Source organism: Cadophora gregata (genome assembly GCF_030347475.1).
Source record: "Cadophora gregata isolate MNR1 chromosome Unknown scaffold_11, whole genome shotgun sequence".
Lineage (NCBI taxonomy): Eukaryota > Fungi > Ascomycota > Leotiomycetes > Helotiales > Ploettnerulaceae > Cadophora > Cadophora gregata.
The window spans coordinates 1,606,434-1,627,953 of NW_026695934.1; the positions used below are offsets into that span (position 1 = coordinate 1,606,434).

General features: G+C 46.3%; 10 protein-coding genes across 10 annotated transcripts; 1 reads left to right on the forward strand and 9 right to left on the reverse strand.

Annotated features, from left to right (window-relative positions):
- Window positions 1-3,026: 3,026 nt before the first annotated feature.
- Window positions 3,027-3,865, reverse strand: EGD2 (GAL4 enhancer protein; the record flags this gene model as incomplete). The annotated part of the gene is made up of 3 exons (XM_058495899.1): window positions 3,027-3,363; window positions 3,413-3,471; window positions 3,626-3,865. The coding sequence occupies 3 exons, from the start codon at window positions 3,863-3,865 to the stop codon at window positions 3,027-3,029; spliced, it is 636 nt and encodes a 211-aa protein (XP_058354628.1).
- A 621-nt stretch (window positions 3,866-4,486) lies between these two features.
- RPL14B (60S ribosomal protein L14B) lies at window positions 4,487-4,985 on the reverse strand (the record flags this gene model as incomplete). The annotated part of the gene is made up of 2 exons (XM_058495900.1): window positions 4,487-4,801; window positions 4,860-4,985. 2 exons carry the CDS (start codon window positions 4,983-4,985, stop codon window positions 4,487-4,489), a joined length of 441 nt encoding a protein of 146 aa, XP_058354629.1.
- A 1,509-nt stretch (window positions 4,986-6,494) lies between these two features.
- Window positions 6,495-7,517, reverse strand: ONS95_002636 (uncharacterized protein; the record flags this gene model as incomplete). The annotated part of the gene is made up of 2 exons (XM_058495901.1): window positions 6,495-6,694; window positions 6,848-7,517. 2 exons carry the CDS (start codon window positions 7,515-7,517, stop codon window positions 6,495-6,497), a joined length of 870 nt encoding a protein of 289 aa, XP_058354630.1.
- A 183-nt stretch (window positions 7,518-7,700) lies between these two features.
- ONS95_002637 (uncharacterized protein) lies at window positions 7,701-8,901 on the reverse strand (the record flags this gene model as incomplete). Its single annotated transcript, XM_058495902.1, has 4 exons — window positions 7,701-8,176; window positions 8,267-8,534; window positions 8,585-8,836; window positions 8,896-8,901. 4 exons carry the CDS (start codon window positions 8,899-8,901, stop codon window positions 7,701-7,703), a joined length of 1,002 nt encoding a protein of 333 aa, XP_058354631.1.
- A 224-nt stretch (window positions 8,902-9,125) lies between these two features.
- ONS95_002638 (uncharacterized protein) lies at window positions 9,126-9,428 on the reverse strand (the record flags this gene model as incomplete). Its single annotated transcript, XM_058495903.1, has 1 exon — window positions 9,126-9,428. The coding sequence occupies one exon, from the start codon at window positions 9,426-9,428 to the stop codon at window positions 9,126-9,128; it is 303 nt and encodes a 100-aa protein (XP_058354632.1).
- A 1,732-nt stretch (window positions 9,429-11,160) lies between these two features.
- ONS95_002639 (uncharacterized protein) lies at window positions 11,161-13,152 on the reverse strand. The gene is made up of 5 exons (XM_058495904.1): window positions 12,858-13,152; window positions 12,446-12,801; window positions 11,788-12,384; window positions 11,598-11,732; window positions 11,161-11,496 (listed from the first exon to the last, which is right to left on the reverse strand). The coding sequence occupies exons 1-5, from the start codon at window positions 13,075-13,077 to the stop codon at window positions 11,296-11,298; spliced, it is 1,509 nt and encodes a 502-aa protein (XP_058354633.1). The 5' UTR covers window positions 13,078-13,152; the 3' UTR covers window positions 11,161-11,295.
- Window positions 13,153-14,365: 1,213 nt separating this feature from the next.
- On the reverse strand, window positions 14,366-15,587 carry ONS95_002640 (uncharacterized protein; the record flags this gene model as incomplete). The annotated part of the gene is made up of 4 exons (XM_058495905.1): window positions 14,366-14,480; window positions 14,540-15,277; window positions 15,325-15,472; window positions 15,545-15,587. 4 exons carry the CDS (start codon window positions 15,585-15,587, stop codon window positions 14,366-14,368), a joined length of 1,044 nt encoding a protein of 347 aa, XP_058354634.1.
- Window positions 15,588-16,039: 452 nt separating this feature from the next.
- On the forward strand, window positions 16,040-17,721 carry ONS95_002641 (uncharacterized protein; the record flags this gene model as incomplete). Its single annotated transcript, XM_058495906.1, has 6 exons — window positions 16,040-16,573; window positions 16,652-16,814; window positions 16,872-17,049; window positions 17,103-17,276; window positions 17,337-17,529; window positions 17,578-17,721. 6 exons carry the CDS (start codon window positions 16,040-16,042, stop codon window positions 17,719-17,721), a joined length of 1,386 nt encoding a protein of 461 aa, XP_058354635.1.
- Window positions 17,722-17,810: 89 nt separating this feature from the next.
- ONS95_002642 (uncharacterized protein) lies at window positions 17,811-21,126 on the reverse strand (the record flags this gene model as incomplete). Its single annotated transcript, XM_058495907.1, has 6 exons — window positions 17,811-18,631; window positions 18,680-18,823; window positions 18,876-19,146; window positions 19,194-20,316; window positions 20,480-20,795; window positions 20,931-21,126. The coding sequence occupies 6 exons, from the start codon at window positions 21,124-21,126 to the stop codon at window positions 17,811-17,813; spliced, it is 2,871 nt and encodes a 956-aa protein (XP_058354636.1).
- Window positions 21,127-21,144: 18 nt separating this feature from the next.
- Window positions 21,145-21,327, reverse strand: ONS95_002643 (uncharacterized protein; the record flags this gene model as incomplete). The annotated part of the gene is made up of 1 exon (XM_058495908.1): window positions 21,145-21,327. One exon carries the CDS (start codon window positions 21,325-21,327, stop codon window positions 21,145-21,147), a length of 183 nt encoding a protein of 60 aa, XP_058354637.1.
- Between the last annotated feature and the right edge of the window lie 193 nt (window positions 21,328-21,520).

Genomic DNA, 21,520 nt, shown 5'->3' on the forward strand with positions numbered 1-21,520 from the left:
AATACAGACTTAATCCAGACTCAGAGAGACTACTTCTATCAGCGAGGTGCTAGATAATATATATCTAAGTGATATTAAATCAGTTAATAGTAATAAGAGTGCTACAAGTAATACTAATAAAGCTGAACCGACTAATACTATAGATAACAGCAAGAGGCTCAAAGTATAGACTCAGTCTGAAATAAGATCTAAAGATAACCTGCCTACTATATATAAAAAAGTATATAACACAGCGTATCAGCGGAACGTGTTACTAAAGCTCTTAGGTGAACATCTGCTCCTAATCGAGAAGAGAAACTATCCTTTAAAGTATAACTATTATATAGGGTATAACCCCGACTTAACCCCCCCTTCAACAGAGTTACTACCTAGGTCCTATATAAGACCAGACGTACCGAGGAAGAGCAGCTATAGAGCTTTCGCCCTCCAGATATTAAAAGAATAGTATACTAAGTGTACTCTTCTCTTCAACTCCTTATTCCCGAACAGTCGTTTTTATCTAAGGCCTGAGATATTTATACCGAGCTTTACTATTCTTATATTAGCCGCGGCATATACTAATCAGAAATCCAATTATAAGAAGCTCAGCTAATTAATATAGGATAAGTTAATTATAAAAGTTCCCCAGTTTAATAAGTGGGAATATAAAGAGAGCTGGAGAGTAAGCCTATTAAATAGGCTATTAACACTCTATAAAGTAGTTAAGGAGGAAGTATAAAAGGAAAGAATATTAAGAGCTATAAAGAAAAGAGCTAGTAAAGAGTATACTACCAAAAGTAATCGAACTAGCGATTCTCTTACACCTACTCCTAATATAACACAGTCTTCACAAGGTCCAGCGCTTACTGCGTTAAATAATAAAGTACTACCGCCCTCTTCTTATACTCTACGAACTCTATCCCGTTACTAATTAATATCACTAATCCCTCTACGACCGTCCCTATTAGTAAAGGATACAAATATAACGCTAATCCCAAGTCCGGGTAGGATTAATTAGTTACTAAGAGCATATTAATCGCGCTATTCGACTCCCTTACTAGAGCGCCCTTCAGTGTCGCTTATAAATAGCCTAATAATAAGATAAGCCGTTAAATAGCAAATACAGGTATCCCTAAGTGAAAGGTATATACAAGAAATACCGGAAAATAAATATCTAGCTAATACTAAGGGGGGACTTAAGAAGACCAGCGAACAGCTTAGTCCATTACACTGACATAATAAGAGACGCTAAGGAGGAAGTACTGGTTAGCGAGTAAATATAGTACCTAGGGAGTAAGTTGAAGTAAGTAAGCTAATCAGAGACTTAGATACGAGGAAAAGAAGCAAAGTAAGCCGACTATAATACTAATACTTAATATAAGTACTAAATATTAATACCTAGATAGTAATCCGAAGTAAATTAAAGTAAGTAGGCTAATAGGAGATAAGATAACATATAATATGATTTAATTAATACTAAAAAACTAGAGTACAGATAAGAAACCGAAATAAGTTAAAGTAAGTGAAATAGACATAAGGCAGTAGCTAGTATCTACCTCGACACTTGAACTTATACGACTCTTATAAGCAACGACTTATCAAATAAAAAGTAATATAATATTACTCGCTATAATTATCTTACCCTATCAAGAGGTCAGCAGTAATATCTAGGCGTGTAGTTAAGAAATAACAGAGGCGTTTCTAGCTGAAAAAGCGCGAACGTATAAGCACAGGAACACCTACTTAGCTATAACTTCATTAATTAACAAGCTATAATTAAAAGGACAACGTAGGGCGACTCTATATACCTTTCTTATCCTCAGATATTAATTCGTATTATATAAGAATACGTAGTTAAGAAATCGCAGAAGTGTTTCCGGCTAAAAAAAAGTAAGCGCAAAAGCACAGGAACGCCTACCTAGCTATAACTTCATCAACTAATAAGCTATAATTAAAAGGATAACGTAGGGCGACTCTATATACTTTTCTTATCCTCAGATATCAATTCGTATTATATAAGAATACGTGGTTAAGAAATCATAGAGGTATTTCCAGCTAAAAAAAGGCAAGAGTCTATATCAAGTAACGCCTACTTAGACATAACTTTATCAATTGATAAAATATCATAAAAAGAATAACAGGAGGTAATTAAGTATATCTTTCTAATCCTCAGAAGATATTCAGGTCTATATATAAAGGTATTATTAGAAAATACTAGGGAGGTTTCCGGTTAGACTATTCTGCTAAGTACGAGTAAGAAATTAACACCTTAGTCTTAGCACGTATACTTTACTCTTAAGGAAATCAATATAAGTAAAAATAAATATTTCATTAAATAGATAAATAGATTACCTACCGTCTATAGTATACCCGAAGTTATTTAAATAGTTATATGTTAAGTTATAGTAAAGTAACTAAAGAATTAAGGTCGGCTTGAAATTAATCTCCATACAAATCAGCACTATTTTCCCTCAGACGCTTCGTAGCGAGAAAACCTGCCCGGACCTACGCGTTACCTAATTAAGCAGTAGCATAGCGCTAAAGAGTAAGTTAAAGTAAATAAACTAATGAATAGTCTATGCGCAGTAAGTAGAGGTAAATAGACCAATAGCGATAATAGGTCTGTGCGCACCTAGGCGGGCGGTTTTCAAGCAAGAAGTGGCTATCTGAGATAAGGCTATGCAGCGATTGTTCAAAGTCTACCTAGTTCTCTAACTTGGTACACGTCCCTGCACCGATTTCTTGATTCATACTATTGGGGAGTTCCTGGCAGCCTACATAGTCGCGAACATCAAATATCAGAGTAAATGCACAAACTTTTAGGTACTTCATCTCCGCCACAACAAACAGGTATAGGGTAGTCACAATATACACGAGGATTGGGTAGCAAGTGTGCAAATTTCTGAGAATTTGGACTTGAAGTTCCACAAGTGCTTTTTCAGAATACATATCCCCAGATAGAGATGCAGGGTACGCATGCTCCATACAACGTCCTCCAACGAGCCAAGTTCAGTCTAGCAGCCAGACGAATATAACAGGTCAACTCTCTATATGCTTAGAGCCATAATAGAGTTGACTATATCATTGTCGTTCTCCTTCAATGCCTTGACAGCCTTGTTTCGTGAGACGCTAGCTTGGGTCATGACCAACTCAATATCCTTGTCCTCAAGTCCAGTAGCATCAACCTCCTCTCCATCATCCTCATCCTCATCCTTCTTGTCCTCACTGGTATCGATAGCTTTGCCCTTTCCGTGGTCGTGGGAGTGATCATGACCGGAGTGGTCGTGTCCAGCATGGTCGTGCGACTCAGCGGCGGCGAGCTGTTGGGCAGCAGATGCTTGAGCTTGAGAGTTCAGGTCCTCAATCTTGGCCTCACCGAAGACGCTGTATAATGTTAGACGGAGCTTGTGAGGTGTACCTCGGGGAAGCTTACATATAGGTGTTGGATGAAGGAGACTTGTAGACCTCGGGTTGGTTGATAACGAAGAGAATCTGAATAGGTAGGACATGGAGATTAGCAGAGTTCCCAATGCACAAGTCCCACGCTGAAGAACTTCCACGCTTCTGCGGCTCGTCCTTGTAGCCATGCTAGTAGACCACCCGGTGAAGAAAACAGAAAGCTTCGAGGCACCCCAGTGGTACTCACGTTCTTTGGTCGTCTCAAGGTAACACGGGTGATGCCTGGGACCTTGACAAGGCCGAGCTTCAAGATTGACTTGCGTGCCTTCTTCTCGTTGCGGGAATGGACGATTTGACCCTCGGCGGGGATGCCAGCCTCAGCAGCCTCTCCCTCGGAGTCAGAGCTATCGGATCCGTCATCCTCGGCGGTGACGTTCTTGGAGACGGGCTCATCATCTGGAAGCTCTTCAATGCGTGGGTTCGACATGTTGGGTGGTATGTCTGTTGTGGTAGCAGTTAGCAATTGAGGAACCAGTAGTTGATTTCCGAATTTTCTCGTGTGCGCCTGAACCCCGCAGAGCTTATAAACTGGCAGAGATGGACTAGAACACCTGCTTGCGTTCGGGGACGAGGAATGGAAGGGACTGACCTGGGGTATGGAGGGTGAAATGGAGGTGGTTGTTCGAATCTCGTTGATTGTCCAGATGGAGAAGCTTTTAGGGTTGCGAAATTCGCTAAGACCTTAGGTCACCGGAACGATGATCTGGAGAGTTGGGAGCATCAAAACAAGTAGGCAAGTTCAATTGCAGTTCTTTCAAGTCAATTTACTGTCAATCATTATTTAAGCTACATTTTTCGGTTCAAAAATTCAGATTCATGTTCAATCACTTTCCATGCTAAGCAAAAGCCACTGGAGAAATAACTTCCATCCCGAGGTATCTCTCTTTATCGTAGCAAATTATTCCTTGGAAAGTACTTCATTGTCTTTTTGAAGTCCCTATGCTCAGACGCCTGTCAAATTTGACGTAGGATACAAAGCTTCCCGGAAAGCAAAGGAATCCAGCAACCTAATGCAGTCATGATCGCAGCCCCAAACCAGCACAACCCTCTAAGCCGAAGCCTTAACCTTTGCCAACGACTTTCGGACCTCGAATCGCTGTTGCTTTCTCAATCTCATGACCTTGAATCTCTCGAAATCGGTAAGAGCCTTTCTGCGCTCCTTCTGGCTGCGCTTCTTGGCCCACGCGCTCTCCTGCCACTTTGCCTCAATACCAGCCTTCTCCCATTGCGCCTTGACAACACCGGTTCGGGCAGCTCTTGGAAGCTTCTCGAGGACGAGGGGTGTGAGGATGACCTTAGCCAGAGCGATCGATTGGCGTGGGACAGCGGTCTTGGTGTCTGTTGATGGCCCGTCGATAAGGACCTGTATTTCAATCAGTCCTTGCACTTTCACCTTCCAAATGCCCATCAGAGCTACATACACGCTTGTGGTCGATAATCTCAACGATAGCAGCCAACTTTCCCTCAGCAGGTCCCTCAGCGATGAGTACGACTCGGCCGACCTCTACCAGTCTCCACGACGAAGCCTTGATCTCTGCGTCTCCCATTTTAAAGTTTCTGAATGGCGCGTGTTAGTTGTTTGGCAGTGGTAGTGTTGCGGAAGGATTAGGATTTCGAGAAAACGTACTGGGCGATTTGTCGTGGGTGTCGATGTGATTGAAGTTGTCGCTGGTTCGGGAAGCGGAGTCTAAATTCAAAGAAATCGCTGGTGTGTAGCGAGCCCTAGATTTTGCTTAGCGCCTCAGGCAGGGATGCATTAGCTCGACAGCCGCCTTAGCGCGAAAAGTCGAGCTTGCGAACTTCAAAACCGCGAGAACTTCTTGAACCTCTTTAATTCTGTCAACCTCATCGATTCTCCCGGCTTTCGTTTGCACAACATGGACAGCTCCGGTATGGCGCGCAATCTTACTCCTGGATACCAGCGACAGCAATTGTAAGTGCAGCTATGCTTTCCATATCCCCATCACCCAATTACATGATGATATAATTTGCGATCGACGCCGAATTGTTGGGACCCTCGCCGGGGTTCTATAGCACTCGGAAGGATGAGATTTATTCTTACATATACTGAACAATCCATACAAACTTGCCATACTATCTGTCTTGTTGTTAAGGAGCAGCTGGCTAACTCGTTCAAGATCCTAGGATTTAGCGCCGAACACATCTATCCCTACACAAACATCCTACACAAACATCCTTTTGCTATACTTCATTGCGAGGACTAACAGCAGGCGCGAATGATGGATTGCAAGGCAGAACATATGGTAAGCACGAAATACTTTCTTCTGCGACTTCCTGTTTCACCCTTCCAGCAATGATTAAAAAAACGCACTGAAAATAGTGAACTCTTCCGAGTCATGAACGTTTCTAACCAAGATCACTGAGCTACACATGGACAAGTCATAAAATAGTTTAAATGATATTGTAAGACGTTTCACTGACTTGTCAAAAATAGGTCGTTCGAGCCGCTGAGCCACATACGTGGATGACCGCGCCGCATCGTGGTTGTGTCTCCAAGTGGAGGCATCTGAGCTTTTGTCCAGGCAGGGTAACTCTCAGTATCGAGTTTTCTTCAACAGCGCCATTTAGTCTTCAAATATATCTTCTTTTACACTTTGCATCTACATGATACATTCTTTTGTGATCTGCGGCCTCGGCATCTTGTACTACCTTAATACTCTACCCGATGGACATGTTACTGTCTTTCGATATCATGCATCCCCTAGAGCGCCAACCAAAATACACTCGATGAAAGCATGCACTAGGCTTTAAAGGCAACATCTATTAAGTTCAGGGCCCAGAGTTCTTCAATCTCAATCACTCAATCAACTCTGGTCCCTCAATTCCATCAGTCTTCTCCAAGTCCGCCTTGATGCTTCGAACAACACCTTTGCCACCACCGGCGGAACCGCATTTCCAATCTGCTTCTTGATATCGCTGCCTCGGAAGACATGAGCAGTCGGAAACCCTTGTAAACAAGCATACTCCCGCAACGTTAGCTCTCTTGTTCCAGACGGATGATAGTTTTGACCACCAAATGTGGTCATGGCCCGAGGTCAGATCTTCGATCCATCCCACGGTGGCATATGTCTATCTGGAACCCACACGACAGACTCGATGTCGTGATCTGCAGCTTCTGCCGGGATGGACTTGAGAATTTTGTTGGCGGAGACGAAGGGTGGAAGACTCAGTGCGGATTCGGAATCTGAACCAGAGTAGGTTGGGGGAGGGATTCTTGGCAGAACGTTCGCCAGGACTGATGGGTGTCAGTTTGAGTTGGTTACGAGAAACTGCATGAGATGTGCCTACCAGGAAGCAATCACAATCAATCTCTTCCGTCGTTGTGGGAGCCCCTGCTTCCAAGTGAGATACACATTTTATGCGGTCGTCGAATGGACGAGATAACGACATACCCATTGAGCCAACGGCACGATCGCCCATCTTACCGAGAAATCATGCGAAGTGAACATCTGAATCAGAGCATTGAAATAGAACCTGAATCTCGGACATGCAATTCCAAAAGTCTGCTCCAACGTAACAACTCTCGACCTCGAAACATCGATGACCATCTGCACCGCGAATAAACTTGCGACGTTCATCTCATCGTTCGGCCCATTTTTGGAGTGAGCTGGTGAGAAGAACTGATAAGGTGGAGACAAGTGAAGGATATCAACATTCATCATATTTGGGTGACCATTATCGGCTGCTCTCTGAGCTTGGTCGACGAATTCATGGGCTGCCATTTCGTGGCACTGTGATGAGGGAAAGTTAGCACGCCAGGAAAGACAGGCGTGTTTATTGAAGTCGAACCCCCATTTTAGGCGGAGGCCTGCCATTGTGGCGCCGCGAGATGAACCACCACCCCCCCAGAATGCGTCGCCGTATGTGTAGGTTTGGCCCGCGATTCTCGCTGTGGGGCCATTGGACTGTCGAAATGACGAGCAAGGTCTTTTGTAAGATTCTGGCTTTGATGGCTCTGACGATATGATATCAATTGTTGGAGGTAGGTTGGATGAGAGGTCTATCGTTGGAGGATTGCTTGTCTGGTGTGCTGGCGGTGGAAGATGATCAACTGCCATCGGACTCCGGCTAGCGGCAGTTTGCAAGTGAACTCTTGAGAACCCTTCTCGGGCCTCCTCGACTCCATCATTCTCCTGCCGGGCGCGCTTTGGTGTTGAATTCAATGCCTGACTTTCTGTAGATTTGACACTGATGGCACTGTATTTCCGTTTCTCTTTCTTATTCGGAGCAGTGCTTTCATATCAGAAGTTCGGCTTCTCGCCTTTCAGAATTCGGACATCCTTGGCAGAAGTCCATAAAAGACTGGTTGCATGCCTTCCTAGACCGTCTGGAGCAATAACCAAATCTTCATTTTCCGACGACGGTCGATACGCTCCCCCTGGCATAGTCTCCCCTCTCCAATGAGTACATCGCACTTTGTCCGAGATCTCGAACCCAGGAGTACATTCATCGGCTCTCAGCCTCTCCAATGACGTTTCCTTGTAGATATTATGATGTCTGTCGGCTGCATTCTCATACGTACATGTATACTTCCATCTGACAGTCAGTGCACCATCTAGAATAGCATGTTCCATACTTCGAAACTCCTTTGGATCGCAATTTCTCCCAAGCGGAAATTTCTCATTCGTGAAACGGAAGTTCCGAATCTTTTCGAAGTCATTGATACCAACTTCGACGGTTCTTTGCTCGACGGGTATGCGTGGATCGTCATGGTCAACTTCAAGACATAGAACGAGCTCGTTGAGTTTCTTCTCAAGGAGCCATTGAAATCACGAGCTCTTTGGAGGCGGTGACCACGGAGACGAACCTCTTGCGTTTGGCATGTTGTGGAGGATATCTTTGATGCGAAGGAAGCTTTGATTTTTCAGTTGGATCGTTTTCTTAGGTTTCAACATTGCGTCTTTTGCGCGGGCCGTTTCTATTCGCTGCCATGGGTCAAAGATACTCGGATTTCGGCGATCGTACCCGATGGAGGATTTCTTCCCACACTGCTTCTTTGCTTCGACCTCTTTCTCATAGATCTTCGGTGGCGAGAGATGGATGAACTGGAGATTCTGTGGTTTGCGCTTCGCTCGCTGTTGGACAATTGAGGACTGGAGGCTCGTTTTTGTATTCCCATGCTCACGTCAATGTCTTCGACTTCAACCCGGATTGGTCTTTTACTGCTGCCAGCTTCGCGCTGTCCAGTTCCCACTCCCATTCTCATCCACATCATAGCATCCTCATCCTCGAGATCAAACGGTTGTTGAGCACTCCCACCAAAGGATCTCGGACCAGAACTTGGTGACGAATACCCTGCAAGTGGTCGAGGTCCGAGGACAGACTCTGATCTATTTCGAGCAGACTTGATGGTCTTGGTTTGGCTTGTAGTCGTTGACTTTTATGCTTCAAAGCCCCAGTTGGGCTGATGAAATGTGGAGTTAGTCGGAGAAGCACTTCCATTTGGCTGTATTGGATCTGCTGATCGTGTGAATAGGGGCTCGGTTCGAGAGCTAACGGATGTTGACAATTCGAGGCCGGCAAATTTCGTGACCGATAAAGCGAGCTGCACCCGTAATAAGGGAAAAGCAATAATTCTCGATAACCAATTTATGAAATGACTTAAGATTAAAAGAGGATATCTAAGCTATAGTAATGTGCTTAAAACAAAATCTTGAAAAATATCATCAGGTTCTGTATTGCCTAGAAAGTATGAGGTGATATACGCTAACCCTCGCTTCATCGGTCACGAAATTTGCCAGCCTCGATTGGATGCTATCATCGCGCAGCCTGCGAGTACGGCAAAATTTGAAAGATACCGTGGCTGGAAAGTTTAGCTTCCAATAAAAAGTGATGGGCTCATCTATCTCGTTGATGTGCTTACCGGAGCATATGATCTCAATATCTCCATCATGGTCAAGATCCTCATCGCCATCTATTGTAATGAAAGCATCGTCCTCAATCACCACAACATCTTGGTCGCCAGCCATGGCGATGATGAAATCCCAGAAGCTCCTTAAGAGATGAGGCTAGTCGAGACCGGCTTTTTCGATTAGTGGTTGACGATTCTACAAGTTTCCTTCCGGAATCAATTGTGGGTGTTGTTGCTATAGTAGCAACGTCAGTCAGTATTGGTTGAGATGATGGCGCTTGCTAAAGCTTTGAAGTGTCCTGAGTCAAGATGGGGAGGGGAGTTGATACTTGATCTCGAATGCTCCCTCAAAAGGATAGACTGACCTGTCAGAATATCAGACAGTGAATGGAAAATACAGTCAATAACTGATGTGCCTGCTTCTGGATGTTCTCATTATTTTTAAGATTGATAACTTGGAACAATGATAGAGCTTAATAAATTTCCAGAGCTTTGTTCTCGCATCTCAACGCTTAACGAAGGACGCAAGATTCAACATCTTGTTGTCACTCCTTCAAAGCTTCAGGATCGTGGAGGAGAGAATAGTAAGACTTTCTAATAGTAAGTTCAAGAGTTCGGTATTCAAGATTGAACCTCTACGCTGTCCTTGGTGGGGACCATGGGTGTCTGCAGGAAATTACGAGGGTCTGGATGGGAGGCAATCATGTTGTAATTCGTATGCCTTTGTGCACCAATCAAGAATAGAAGATGTGGTTTGTTATTTGACCAATTCTGTGAATAACGCTTTAGATCTTTTCATGGCTTTTGCTTTGAGAGAATTTTCGCAATAGTAACCCAATTGGACGAGTTTCAGTCTTGAAAAGTTGTCATAAACGGGAGGAATCATTCACAGGCAAAAGTGCTGAACAAAGACTAAAGGGCAAACTTCCTAATACAGAACACTAACAACGGATAGGAATTGAGATGTGATAAATGTCACGGAGAATGGTCCATACTCCACTTGATTGGGTCCATAAATGATATCGTAGAATCACAGACTGGCCGTCAGGGATACGCAAGCACAAAATTCTCAAGTTGAAAAGCAGAAGGATTTGGGTATTTTTCTCAGAAGCATAGGATAACGAAGTTGGAGTTCTGAAAGGAAAGCTGCCTTTCCCCATCTGGTGAGATTTTCCTCGTCAGTTCTGAAGCTCAAATGATGAGTTCACAAGGAGTGAAAGGGCACAAAGAAAGGCAATACAGGGCAGGGTTACCACTTCTGAGTGGCTTATCAGCAGCACTACAGTGCATATGCAAGCTGCAAAGAAATGACCCTGTTTGCATATGAAGCAGTACACAATAATACCACGTATGTAAAGAAACAAAGGTTGCGCGCAGTACAATTCACACAATCACAATGATAGCTCGACAAACATTCACATCATAATTAGCAGCAAAGCAGCAACTTCCCAACACAGATGTCGCCCCATTTCCTGCCTTGCAGATCCCCAGACCAGTGGAACAACGCTCCGCAGCGGGCATCTGGATCCAGGACTCCAGGAGTTACGTAGGTCATGCCGGGGCTCAAAAGCTCCTGATCGAAATCGTCGGTGGGGATACAGAGAAACCTACCTAGGTATCCATATCTTGCTTTGGGACAGATGGCATGGGTGGACAGCAATGTGAGTGAAGGTGGCGGGGCCGACAGTTCACCCACCCTCTACCCCACAATATTCAGGAGGCTCGCTTATTCGTTATCAGTGCCCACCCGTTCCAACCAAAACAAGCCGGCGGGGGCGGGGGCGGGGGTGGGCAAGCGTTTTCGCTTACGGAGTCAACAGCACAGGTACCTGACGAAGAGGTACTCGAGGTCCTGCTCTTTCACTACCATTGCTTAGGCAACCTCGTTATTCGCTTTATCTTCTCAACATTTGCGGAGGTTGCACTTGAATACTGGTAGCAGCTCAGCTGCAGAACCAATGCTCAATATACAGATGTTATGTGTATCACTCAGCTGTATACTTTTGCTGCCGTACCTTGACCCGAGCATTGAACTTCTGTTTTACAAACCAAACCATGTCCAGGTCCCACTCCCGCTCCGGCTCAGACAAATCAAAGTTGAATTTGGAGAACAGCTGAAACGTCAACTTGCTGATCTCAAGCAAGCTGATATTCTTTCCAAGGCATGTTCGGGCACCGGCACCAAACTATCTCCGCCAATAGCTATTAGCAATTGTATTCCTTCTTTGTCTTTTCAGAGGCGCGACACAGGAACTCGTCGATTTCAAGTTTTAAAGTGAACACTTACAGTAAGCAAGCTAGATTCCATGGTTCTGGCACGTTCTGCATCTTCGAGCCACCTCTCGGGACGGAATTCATGAACATTCGAGCCAAAAATATTGGGATCGAAATGTATCAGCCACGGGCTTGTGCCAACTTCTACCTATTCGAGGCATCAGTCCTGCATTTTTATAGAAAACCAGATAATTGTGCTTTACCCCTTCAGGAAAGTGCTGGCCCGAAAGAATCGCGCCCCCAGGTGGGACGAGCCTAGACAACAGTTGGCCAGTGGCAGGGTGGATTCTCAATGTCTCCTTCAACACTGCCTGGAGATATGGCAACTTCTGGCATTCCTGGAAAGTCACTGGGCTGGACAACGTCCGCCCCGCTTCGAGCATATCAATCTCCCGCTGAAGCGTTTCTGCTTTATCCTTACTCCTTGCCAAGTAGTAAACGACTGTGCTCATTGTTACGCCTGTCGTATCGGAACCAGCGGCAATGTTTGCTCCCAAGGAATTGAATATGTCCGGATCACCCAGCTTCCCTTTCTCTCGTAAGTCTCTGAGCTTAGTGAGAAAGTCGTCTCGATCACTGTGAGCCAATCCAGTCTCCCTTGCCTCTCGCTGAGCATTGATGTAGGCGATAACGGCTTGAACTGGAGTGGGAAATCCAGCAATTGCAGCAATTTTGCAGATCACGGGGTGAAGACCGGGAAATAAACCCACGCGGGATCCGTAGACCATTGACTGGTGTATAGCTTCGAGAATGTTGTCGTGCTCCCTTTTCCCATCTAAAAATCCAAAGGACTGTCCGACCTGGAACATTCATGCATTAGCTAATTTCTTGTTTGCTTTGGTTGTAGACTGGCCTACTTACCGATATCTCTCCTATGACATCAAAAGCATAGAATTGCATCCATTGAGGCACGTCGAACGACACTTCATCAGCAGCAAAATTTGACAGCTTTTGGCAGAATGTAGCATTGCATTTGTCCACAAATGGTTCGTAGCTAAGTAGGGTTGTCATGGAGTACAGTGAGGCGACTTTTCGTCTTTTTGCCGCATGACGATTAGGATCTTGCTCCGAGAATAGATCAGCATGCACATAATCTGGGTTACCGAACGGCCCATAGAATGGAGCTTTGACGAATTTCGATCCATGACCATAGATCTGCTTGACAATTTCTGGATCTGAGAAGCTGTACTTGTTCGGCGCTAGGCGTACAATTTTCCCTGTAGACAGGAAAACTTAGAAGAATCGTGGATACTGCAGCGAGTACAAAACATACCGTACTTGTGGTGAAGTTCGAGATGCTGTTTCTGGAAATCACCTTGACGTGTAACCTTAAGCTCCCACAACCGACTGAGGCGGGCCGCGAATGGGCCGGGAATATGCTTGAGAGGATCAAAGAGTAATTTGTAAATGAAAGAACAGAGAATGAAAATGGTGGCCGTAAACAGAACGGTACTACCGGTGAGTACGGTGGATATTTGAGGGACGCGGTACATGGTCAAAATGATGGCTTCCAGGCCGGATATGAGAATTAAGACAATTTTTGAAAGCAGCCACTTTGTAGATGGAGTGGTTCATAACATTCGAGTCTGGCCAAGAGGGGGGTTTTGAAGTTCTAGCCGAGTGAAAGATGTCCACATGACCCGCTTCCCCCTCCCCCGCACGGGTTTGTTCAGTGATCCAGCGCCCACATTATTCTTAAAGAGGGTGGCCACAGATTTCCGAACCCTAGCTTTTGTGGAAAGTTAAAGATTTAGTACAGTACTGTAAATAAACAAAATCTCCAGATTTCAATAGTAAGGGCTCTAAATGTGGCTTATTTTAAAGGCTTCTATTAGAAGACTATTGCTCAGTCAACTAATTAGATCTGATTTAGAGTTTACTAAGGCGGAAGTAGCTAAAATCATCAAATCATATCTCTTAGATTAGAGACTAAGTTATAAAGCCTCTAAGCAACAGAATAGCAACAGGCGTCCAACGGGCGTCAAACCCTCGAGGGTTCGGAAATCTGTGGCCACCCTCTTTACTATCCCCCCCCCCCCCCGCCCCGTTTGAATGTTAAATGTGTAGAAAACTGGAGTCAGTGTGGGTAGCTTTCTAGGGTGTCTATCCAACAGAAATCGCTACTTCAAGCCCTTGTAGTCCTCTCGAACCTTCTACAGCTACCCTTACTTTTACAACAGACCTAATTCTGGCTCGTGCTCTAGCTTTATCCAGGGCCTCTGACCACTCAGCACTTGAAAGTCAGGCCTCTGACCCGCAAAAGTTCACATTTAACATTCAAACCGGGGGGTTGGGGGGGGGGATAGTAAATGAGACTCGAATATTCGTCGGTGCCGCACTACCCGCAAGCCACCCACTGGTGGTAGTTTGTAGAAATGATTAATCGCAAAGATTTGATTCGACATTCACTCGACACACATTAAGTCACAGCGTAGAGTGGCACCGGGGGATCTTGGTGCCCGGACCTGCACTTGCCACCGGGCCTCGTCCCAGAGCAGCCCTAGCTGTGGGGGGACTGTGGGACCGATACTTATGTCTTGAGGTCTGGAGGTACATGTATCTCGACGCCTATGTTAATTTTACCAAAAAATAATGTGAAACATAGCTGGGAAGCTTCTCAAATTGTGGTGTATGGCTCGTTGTTTACTTTAACCAGCAGCTTAAGCGAAGTTTTCGTTACAGTCGGGAAGTTTGGAGATGAGACGGGCACAGAGAATGAAACTACACTTGCTATTGGCTGTGGAACTTTGTCATCGATCTTAGTTGCTATTTGGAATACTTTCACGAATCCAACTTGATCAGCACTCCGTGTTCCATGGATAAAACCTTCGACCTAGTCTTTCGATGTACCCTCTCCGTGGCAGGCCCAGTATCGATCCTATACGGTTTTATAGCACTAGGCACGATCAGTAAACCAACCGTGTCGTCCACATTAAACATTTGGCTGAAGCTTACCTCTCGTCATGCAAGCACCAAATGATTGTTTTCGGTTCTTTCAGCCATTTGATTTCATCTACCGCAAACTCTGCAGCCGAGCCATCGTATGGTCGACCATTCAAGTTCCCACGACCGGCAATACCTAAGATTGCTAGATCTGGTTTCGGCTCCAGATTAACCATGATTTCCTTGTAGGCACCCAGGTGAGCACTCCAGAGTATCGTCTTGTCGCCCAAGAGAATATTGTACATCAGTTGGCCACCATCGTAGCCTGAAAAGACATTGCGTTTATCGGAAATGTAATCCACGAAGGATTGCACGCCTGCAACCATCGCATCTCGAGGCATCGAATTTCCCATGTTGAGAAGCCCATACTTCATACCACGATTGACATCAACTGTGCAGCTGTATGGACTGGCTTCGCCTGTGTACCTCTTCCCAGAGTCAATCACATCCGGGATATCCGTATGGCTTCCGGGCATCAGGCAATGAAGGGATGGCCAGACATGAACAGAAAAGGCAGCCAGTGAGTGATGTGGAACGGGTGGCGCTGCTGGAGGTCCTGGCTGAAGCTCTATTATTCCAGCGGCTGCGGCTTGACGAAAGCCTTTGGTGAAAAGAGGAATCCGCTCACCACCTGCGACGGGCATCAATTGTGCTTCTGGAACGCCCGCGGCTCTGAGATGAGATATTGCTTCGCAGTTCGCGATCACAATCGCCCCGGTCTTGATGGCAATGCGATCCGCGCCTGGGAGACTGCCATGGGTTAGTACAGGATGGAAGATATTGCCGAGTGTTCTTACTGATCAAAATGTGCGTGCGATATAAAGATATAGTCTGCTTCGGTGACATCGTTGACGGATAGGTATACTGGAAGAACCGAGGGTCTGTCCAGCCAGGTGTCCAGGAAGATGGTTACTCCTTTGCTACGCAACCGAAACGTAGTGGCACCTTGTAGAGGTCAGCCACTCAGGGACGTAAAAGAGAGAATGTACTAAGTTAGTTGAAGAAACAGAGGCCTACCAAACCACTCAAGTGTTGTTTCTTCAGACCTAATGTGGGCCATATCTAAACCTAAATATTGCAGGAACTATACAGAAAGAAGGTGTAGCTCGGGTGAAAATTGCTATCGAGTCGCGGCATGGGAATGGCACTTCTATAATAGATCACAAGATTGGGGCAATCCGCGGGTTCTCCTTCACATTTGTAGTTGGCATCGTCTCATTTTTGAGTTCAGGGAGTAAATGGCGCGGGTGGCCGGCAGTTCAGAGCTAGGTTAAGCTTTATGTGGGTGGAGATGGTGAGGGGGTGGAGCCGAAGTGATGTGCCCTGCACTGACGAGGATACAATCTCCACCGGACACGACACTCGTAGGATAGGACATGGGACTTCTGATTTGATATATAATGTAATGACACTGATCCTCAGGAGCTGGTTCAGACATTCGACTTCTGATTGACATTGTCCTTCGACAGCTTATCACACACTTCGAACTCTGGCTGTGTTCGGACCTCCATTATGCCCACTGAACAGGACAGAAGCTTTTTCAAAGTTATCATACTTGGTTCCGGTCTTGCTGGCAGTCTGTTGGCCAACGGGCTCATTCATAACAATGTCAACACCGTGGTCTACGAGAGAACAAAGCGACACGCCAAGCGGGAAGGATACCAGATAAGGCTGGGAGCACCAGCACTGGAAGGTATGCGTGCTTGCCTGAGCCAAGAGCAGATCAATACTATCGTATCAAAATTCGGGCGATCAGGCGGCATGAAGTCCAGCGCTCCGGTTTTCTACAGCGAGGATTTCCGCAAACTCATCGACCTGACTCGCTTTCCAGTCTACAGCAAGTCAGCACCAATCAACAGAGGAATTCTGCGTGATAGCCTCGCGGACCCTGTGTTTGCTGCGGGAATACTGCAGTACGAGCGCAGTTTTGAGCGCTATGAGATCCTCAACCCGGGCTCGACTCAAGAGCGTGTGCGGGTCTGGTTTGAAGACGGGGGCTCGGTTGACTGCGATGTTCTGATCGGAGCAGATGGTAGTCACTCAAAGGTACATATCTCCGTCAAATATGCAGAGAAACCAACTTCTTCGTATGAAGCACTTGCTGACACAGGTTCTGTTGTGCAGGTGAACCGCACCCTGGGCCTGAATAACATATCCCAAGTAGAGAGTCATATCAGCATGAGTGCCAAGAATGATCTTCCTACAAAGAACTACCTGTCTATGACACCAGCGCTTCGTGAAACCCCAATTATGGCTATGGCGGACAATATACCCCTGTACTTTTGTGGTGAGTCACGTATCCATACGCGGGGTCGTCATCACATACATGCTAAGCCTCGTCCAGCGTATCTACCAGACAAGTCAGGCGACGATGGCAAGATGGCTGTGGATGAGACTTTATCCTCCTCAATGTTCGGCATTCACATCCCAGCAGATGCTTGTCCTGCCGACATATGGGAAAAGAGTAATGAAGAAAAATGGGATATCATCAGTTGTGCGTTGCGCGGTTGGGCACCTGAGTAGTCAGTACAAGTTCTATTTGACCGGGAAGGTAGCTAACCTGGCTTGTCTACAGTCATGAAATCCTAAATCTAGTAAAGGGCTCAGACATCTACCTATATCGTGCTCGTGTGAGCAAGCGCCCAGCGAAAGATTGGCGAGCAAAAGTGAGGTCAGAGGAGTTCCCTGAACGAGGACATCCACGGGTCTGGCTTATGGGAGATGCTATGCATGCAATGCTCCCTACGAGGTAAGTTGCGAAATAGATGTGGCGATGAAGTAAAAACGGATAATAATCGAGTGCAAACAGAGGAATGGGCGGCAATCAGTCGATGCGAGATGCAGCAACTATTTTGCCACTCCTCGTCCGATTGCATACCGAAGCTGAGTCGAATAAAGGAACCTCGGTTGAAGCTATAGCAGCAGCTTGCAGAGAATATGAAGATGAAATGATTCCTCGTACGTTCGAGTGGGTTGCAAAAAGTGGAGGTTCGAACCTCATGGTATGTGGTAGTCTCGAGCTATATTCGGACAACTACTAACAACGTCAGCCCATTGACACCTCTACGCTTCTGGGAATGGTGTTCATGTTCATTGCTGCTCAAGTTATGAATCTGGCTTATGTCTGGTACAGCGTCAGAGACTTAATATCCAAGAAGAAGATCATGGATGACGCACCAGAACTGAAGGACTAGATATATGTCATGCAGATATCCTTTCTTCCCATGTTATAGCGCGTATAGAAGCTAGATTAAACAAACAAGAGGATACAGCTTGTGGAACGTCACTCTGGCTGACGTAAAGGTAACCCTCCGTTAATGATGCCCCTGATTGCAAATGCAATTCCTCCGCAGAGACCTGGCCATGCAGTCTGACCAAGTAACGATCTCTCAAGTTCTAACAAAAGACGTGAAATACTCTCTGAGCCATTCAATATGCCAACTTCTCTGATATATATGCGGGAGCTCCCTGACTCTCCCTTGATCCACTTCTCAACACGAGTAGGATCCTGAAGGCTGTCAAGTCGGACTGTATTCGTACGAGTGATGGTATCTGCCTTTAGTACGTTATAATGACTAAGTTTGTCGTACGCCCAAATATATATTGCCGCCACTAGCATACACAGAGGCGCATGGCAAGAAATATATGATTGGCTGCGTAGAGTGCTGAATCCCACCGCAGCATGCCACAGACATTCCCTGGCAGCTTCTTCATTACCCTGCATCCAGCTCTCGAGGGATTTTTCAGACTCTTCGATTTCCGCCGCATTAGTCTGCCAGCCAGAGAACGAGTAAAGTCTTCGTAGTGGTACCCTTCTCAGGATACTTATAATGTGAAATAGAGGCTCTGTCTTTGAGGCGAACCTGGATATATGCAATTCATTGTCAACGGCGGTGCTGAAGGGCGTAGCCAACTGTTGCAGTGACGGAACTGGTATGGGGAGACTGCTAGTCAACTTTGGCGGTAGGCTGGAACTGGGGCGAGAGAGAATGTTCAAATTGTCCAGGATAAACTTCTCCTGGGCATAAAGAGCCAAGGTAGGCACACTTTGCGTAACCGAGGATGGTAGTGTTTGCGGATTCTGTCGCGAGAGTTCCGACTGATCTAGCAAAAGCGTTAGATTGTGATTTGGCGTGATGACAAGAATCCAACCTTTTCGTGACCCAAATTCAGCTTCCCAGCTCGAAGCCTCTAGACAATCCCATAGCTTGTCGTCCGTAGAATTGCACATTGCGAGATCTCTCATGTTGCACATGGGGTAGAGATCAAACAGAACCATTTGAAGACAATCCAAGCCTACACATGTTAGCCTGTATCCTTGCGACCAACAGCAATGAAGCTTACTCACCAAAAACCGAGTACATCAGCCGAGTCATGGATTCGCTGCTTAACCAGGACTGCCAATCTCGATATTTGACTTGGGAATCACGACCATGTCTTAACGGGGTCTCTCGCGCAGCTGAAGTTTGGGCGATAGATCTACATAAAGTGACCAGCGTGTTTCTCTCGAACTGCACTTTTAATTGTTGCCTGTTCAACCCAGAAAATATCATTCGTGCATCTCTTAGAAACATACTCTGTACAAAGTCAAGGCTAGCTGTCTGCAGAGGATCTGGCATCTGCACCACTGTGAGACGAATGCGCCGAGAATGACAATTGAACATACCTCATGTCTGATTGCAAGTTTTAACATCTCGTGAAGAACATTGGAGATATCCGTCCCATGTTTCACACCAGAGTACTGACAGCCGATGGAACTCACGGCTAGAAGTAGAAGCCAGGAGAGGCCGTCTTCGCCCATCACCGAAGGATGTATGAAGGGGAATAAAGTGTCAAAGTACTCGAAATACAGTTGCACAAAGGAATGAAAGAACTCGATTGAGGGTATGTGCGAACTTCTGGGGTCAATATTATCATTCAAAAAGGAGCGTAGTTTGTGGTACGCGGGAGGACTTATGCTGTGGACATGACCAGAATCCTCTTTCTGGATAACATCGTAGTCTTCTGGGCTTGGTGGTGGGAAGTGCAACGGAGTATAGGTGTTTGAAGTTGGACGCAAGGCTGCGTTATTTTCATTGAGTCCAGGCTCCGTAGTATTTGCATCTAGACCGTGCTCTGACGGACGGGGAGATGGGATTGCATTGAAGCAACTTGTAGTTCGAGTTGCAGCTGGTGAAAACGATCTTCCAGTAAATGCTGTCACTTCCATTTGGTTATCAGTGCTATTGACTTCATCGAAGCCCCAGAATATGGGATCTAGCGAATATAGGTCATCCGCCTGCCAGAGTGAGCAGTCACCGAGAACGCTGCCGGGCGTCGCAACCATAAAATGACTTTCAGATGGAGGAAGGTCGTTCTGTACTGCTGTGACATTCGCAGTAGAAGCATTGCTTGGGAGACTGAGAGATGCCCGATAGTGAAGGTTCGGACTCGCTGGGGGAAGCGGCAACTCCAAAGATGGCAAGTCCATGTTTAATTGAGTGTTCGCTTGCTGAGTCTCATTAATGACGTTTGATACTGCGGTTCTGGGCCCCAACACTGATTCGTCCATGCTCGTGGTAGTGGATACGAGTGGAGTAACCTTCAGAGGCCGCGACCTGGGCTCAAATTGGCAAGAAAGGCCTCGACGAACGCACCTGTGGCAGGGCTGACCGCCGTGGCACCGGGATTTGGCCTTTGCGCACTCCTGGCAGGCCTGACATCCTCGGTGAGGCGCCAATGATTGTCTTCTTGACGCCTCTGGGCTGCGGAAAGATCCATGAACAATCTGATGTCGAGCAAGAGTGTCTCTACAATACACGCAGGGTAAGTAAGCTCGCGGGTCAAGCTTCTGAACATCAACAGTACACATCTTGGGCGGGGCTGGGTGAACGAAGGATGAGCATGAACATGTAGGGTAAGTCCAGCAAGTGAGGTGCAGTGTGGAAGAAAGACAGAAAGAAGCACACGAACCTCCTCGAGAATGATTTGTTGCAGACAGAGCATCGAAATGATCTTGTTCCAGAATGCCGGTGGAGGTGTCGATCCAGATGTTCCTTGCGGCTGAAGACTTGGCTACAATGAGGGCATGCCGCAGGGCCATATGTCGGCGGTCCAGTCAACGGTGGTAACTCCATCGCGAGGATTAGGATTAGGATGCTCGTACGACTGGAGGTAGGCAGGCACTCAAAGACGGCACAGTACCATAGCCAATCGTCGAGAGCTCTGGGCGAGCACTGTCTGCTCGATCTATATAGCTGCCGAGTCAGGTAAATAGGTAGGAGGTGCCCTGGAATGGAGGTAAGTGAAGGCCATGTAAATAGACACGGGAAGGTACGGTGGATCGCACAGTTCTTCTCCAGACCATTAAATTGAAATGGAAAGAAAAGAAACGAAAAGAAAAGAAAAGAAAAGACAACCGAACCTGCACCGACTGGAACGATCGTTTCTCCCCTTCTCCCCTGTTTTCGAGTCTTGAGCTCCAAACTGCAGCAAGTGTTAGCTGGAGAAATGGAAGACCGTGGGTTTCTCAAGTCATGTTGAGGGGGCCGGGGAAGTGTGGGGTGCAGGGTGCAGGATGCAGGGTGCAGGGCACTGAAGCTTGCCCGTGTTCCATGCATGGCCTGGGACGTCTTGGGTCAGGTCAGGTCAGGGATACTCTGACTGGATGACGGGTGCTTGTTGTTGTCGTTGTCGTTGTCGTTGTCGTTGTCGTTGTCGTTGTCGTTGTCGTTGTCGTTGTCGTTGTCGTTGTCGTTGTCGTTATGATTCAGGTTGGAGTAGGGAATACCGAGAAGACGGTTCTGACCAAGTCGAACCATTGGCCGTCTCGTCTCACGCTGTAAATTGGTTGTGAGGATAAATCATTCCTAAGGTTAACTAGACTGGTGGACGTAACACGAGCAAGTCCGCTCGGCTTGGCTCGGCTTGGCTCGGCTACTATACTTGATCGTAGTCACGTAGGTAGATGGGGAACGTCAACAGTAGCACTCCAACGTGCTCTTTCGTACCAAT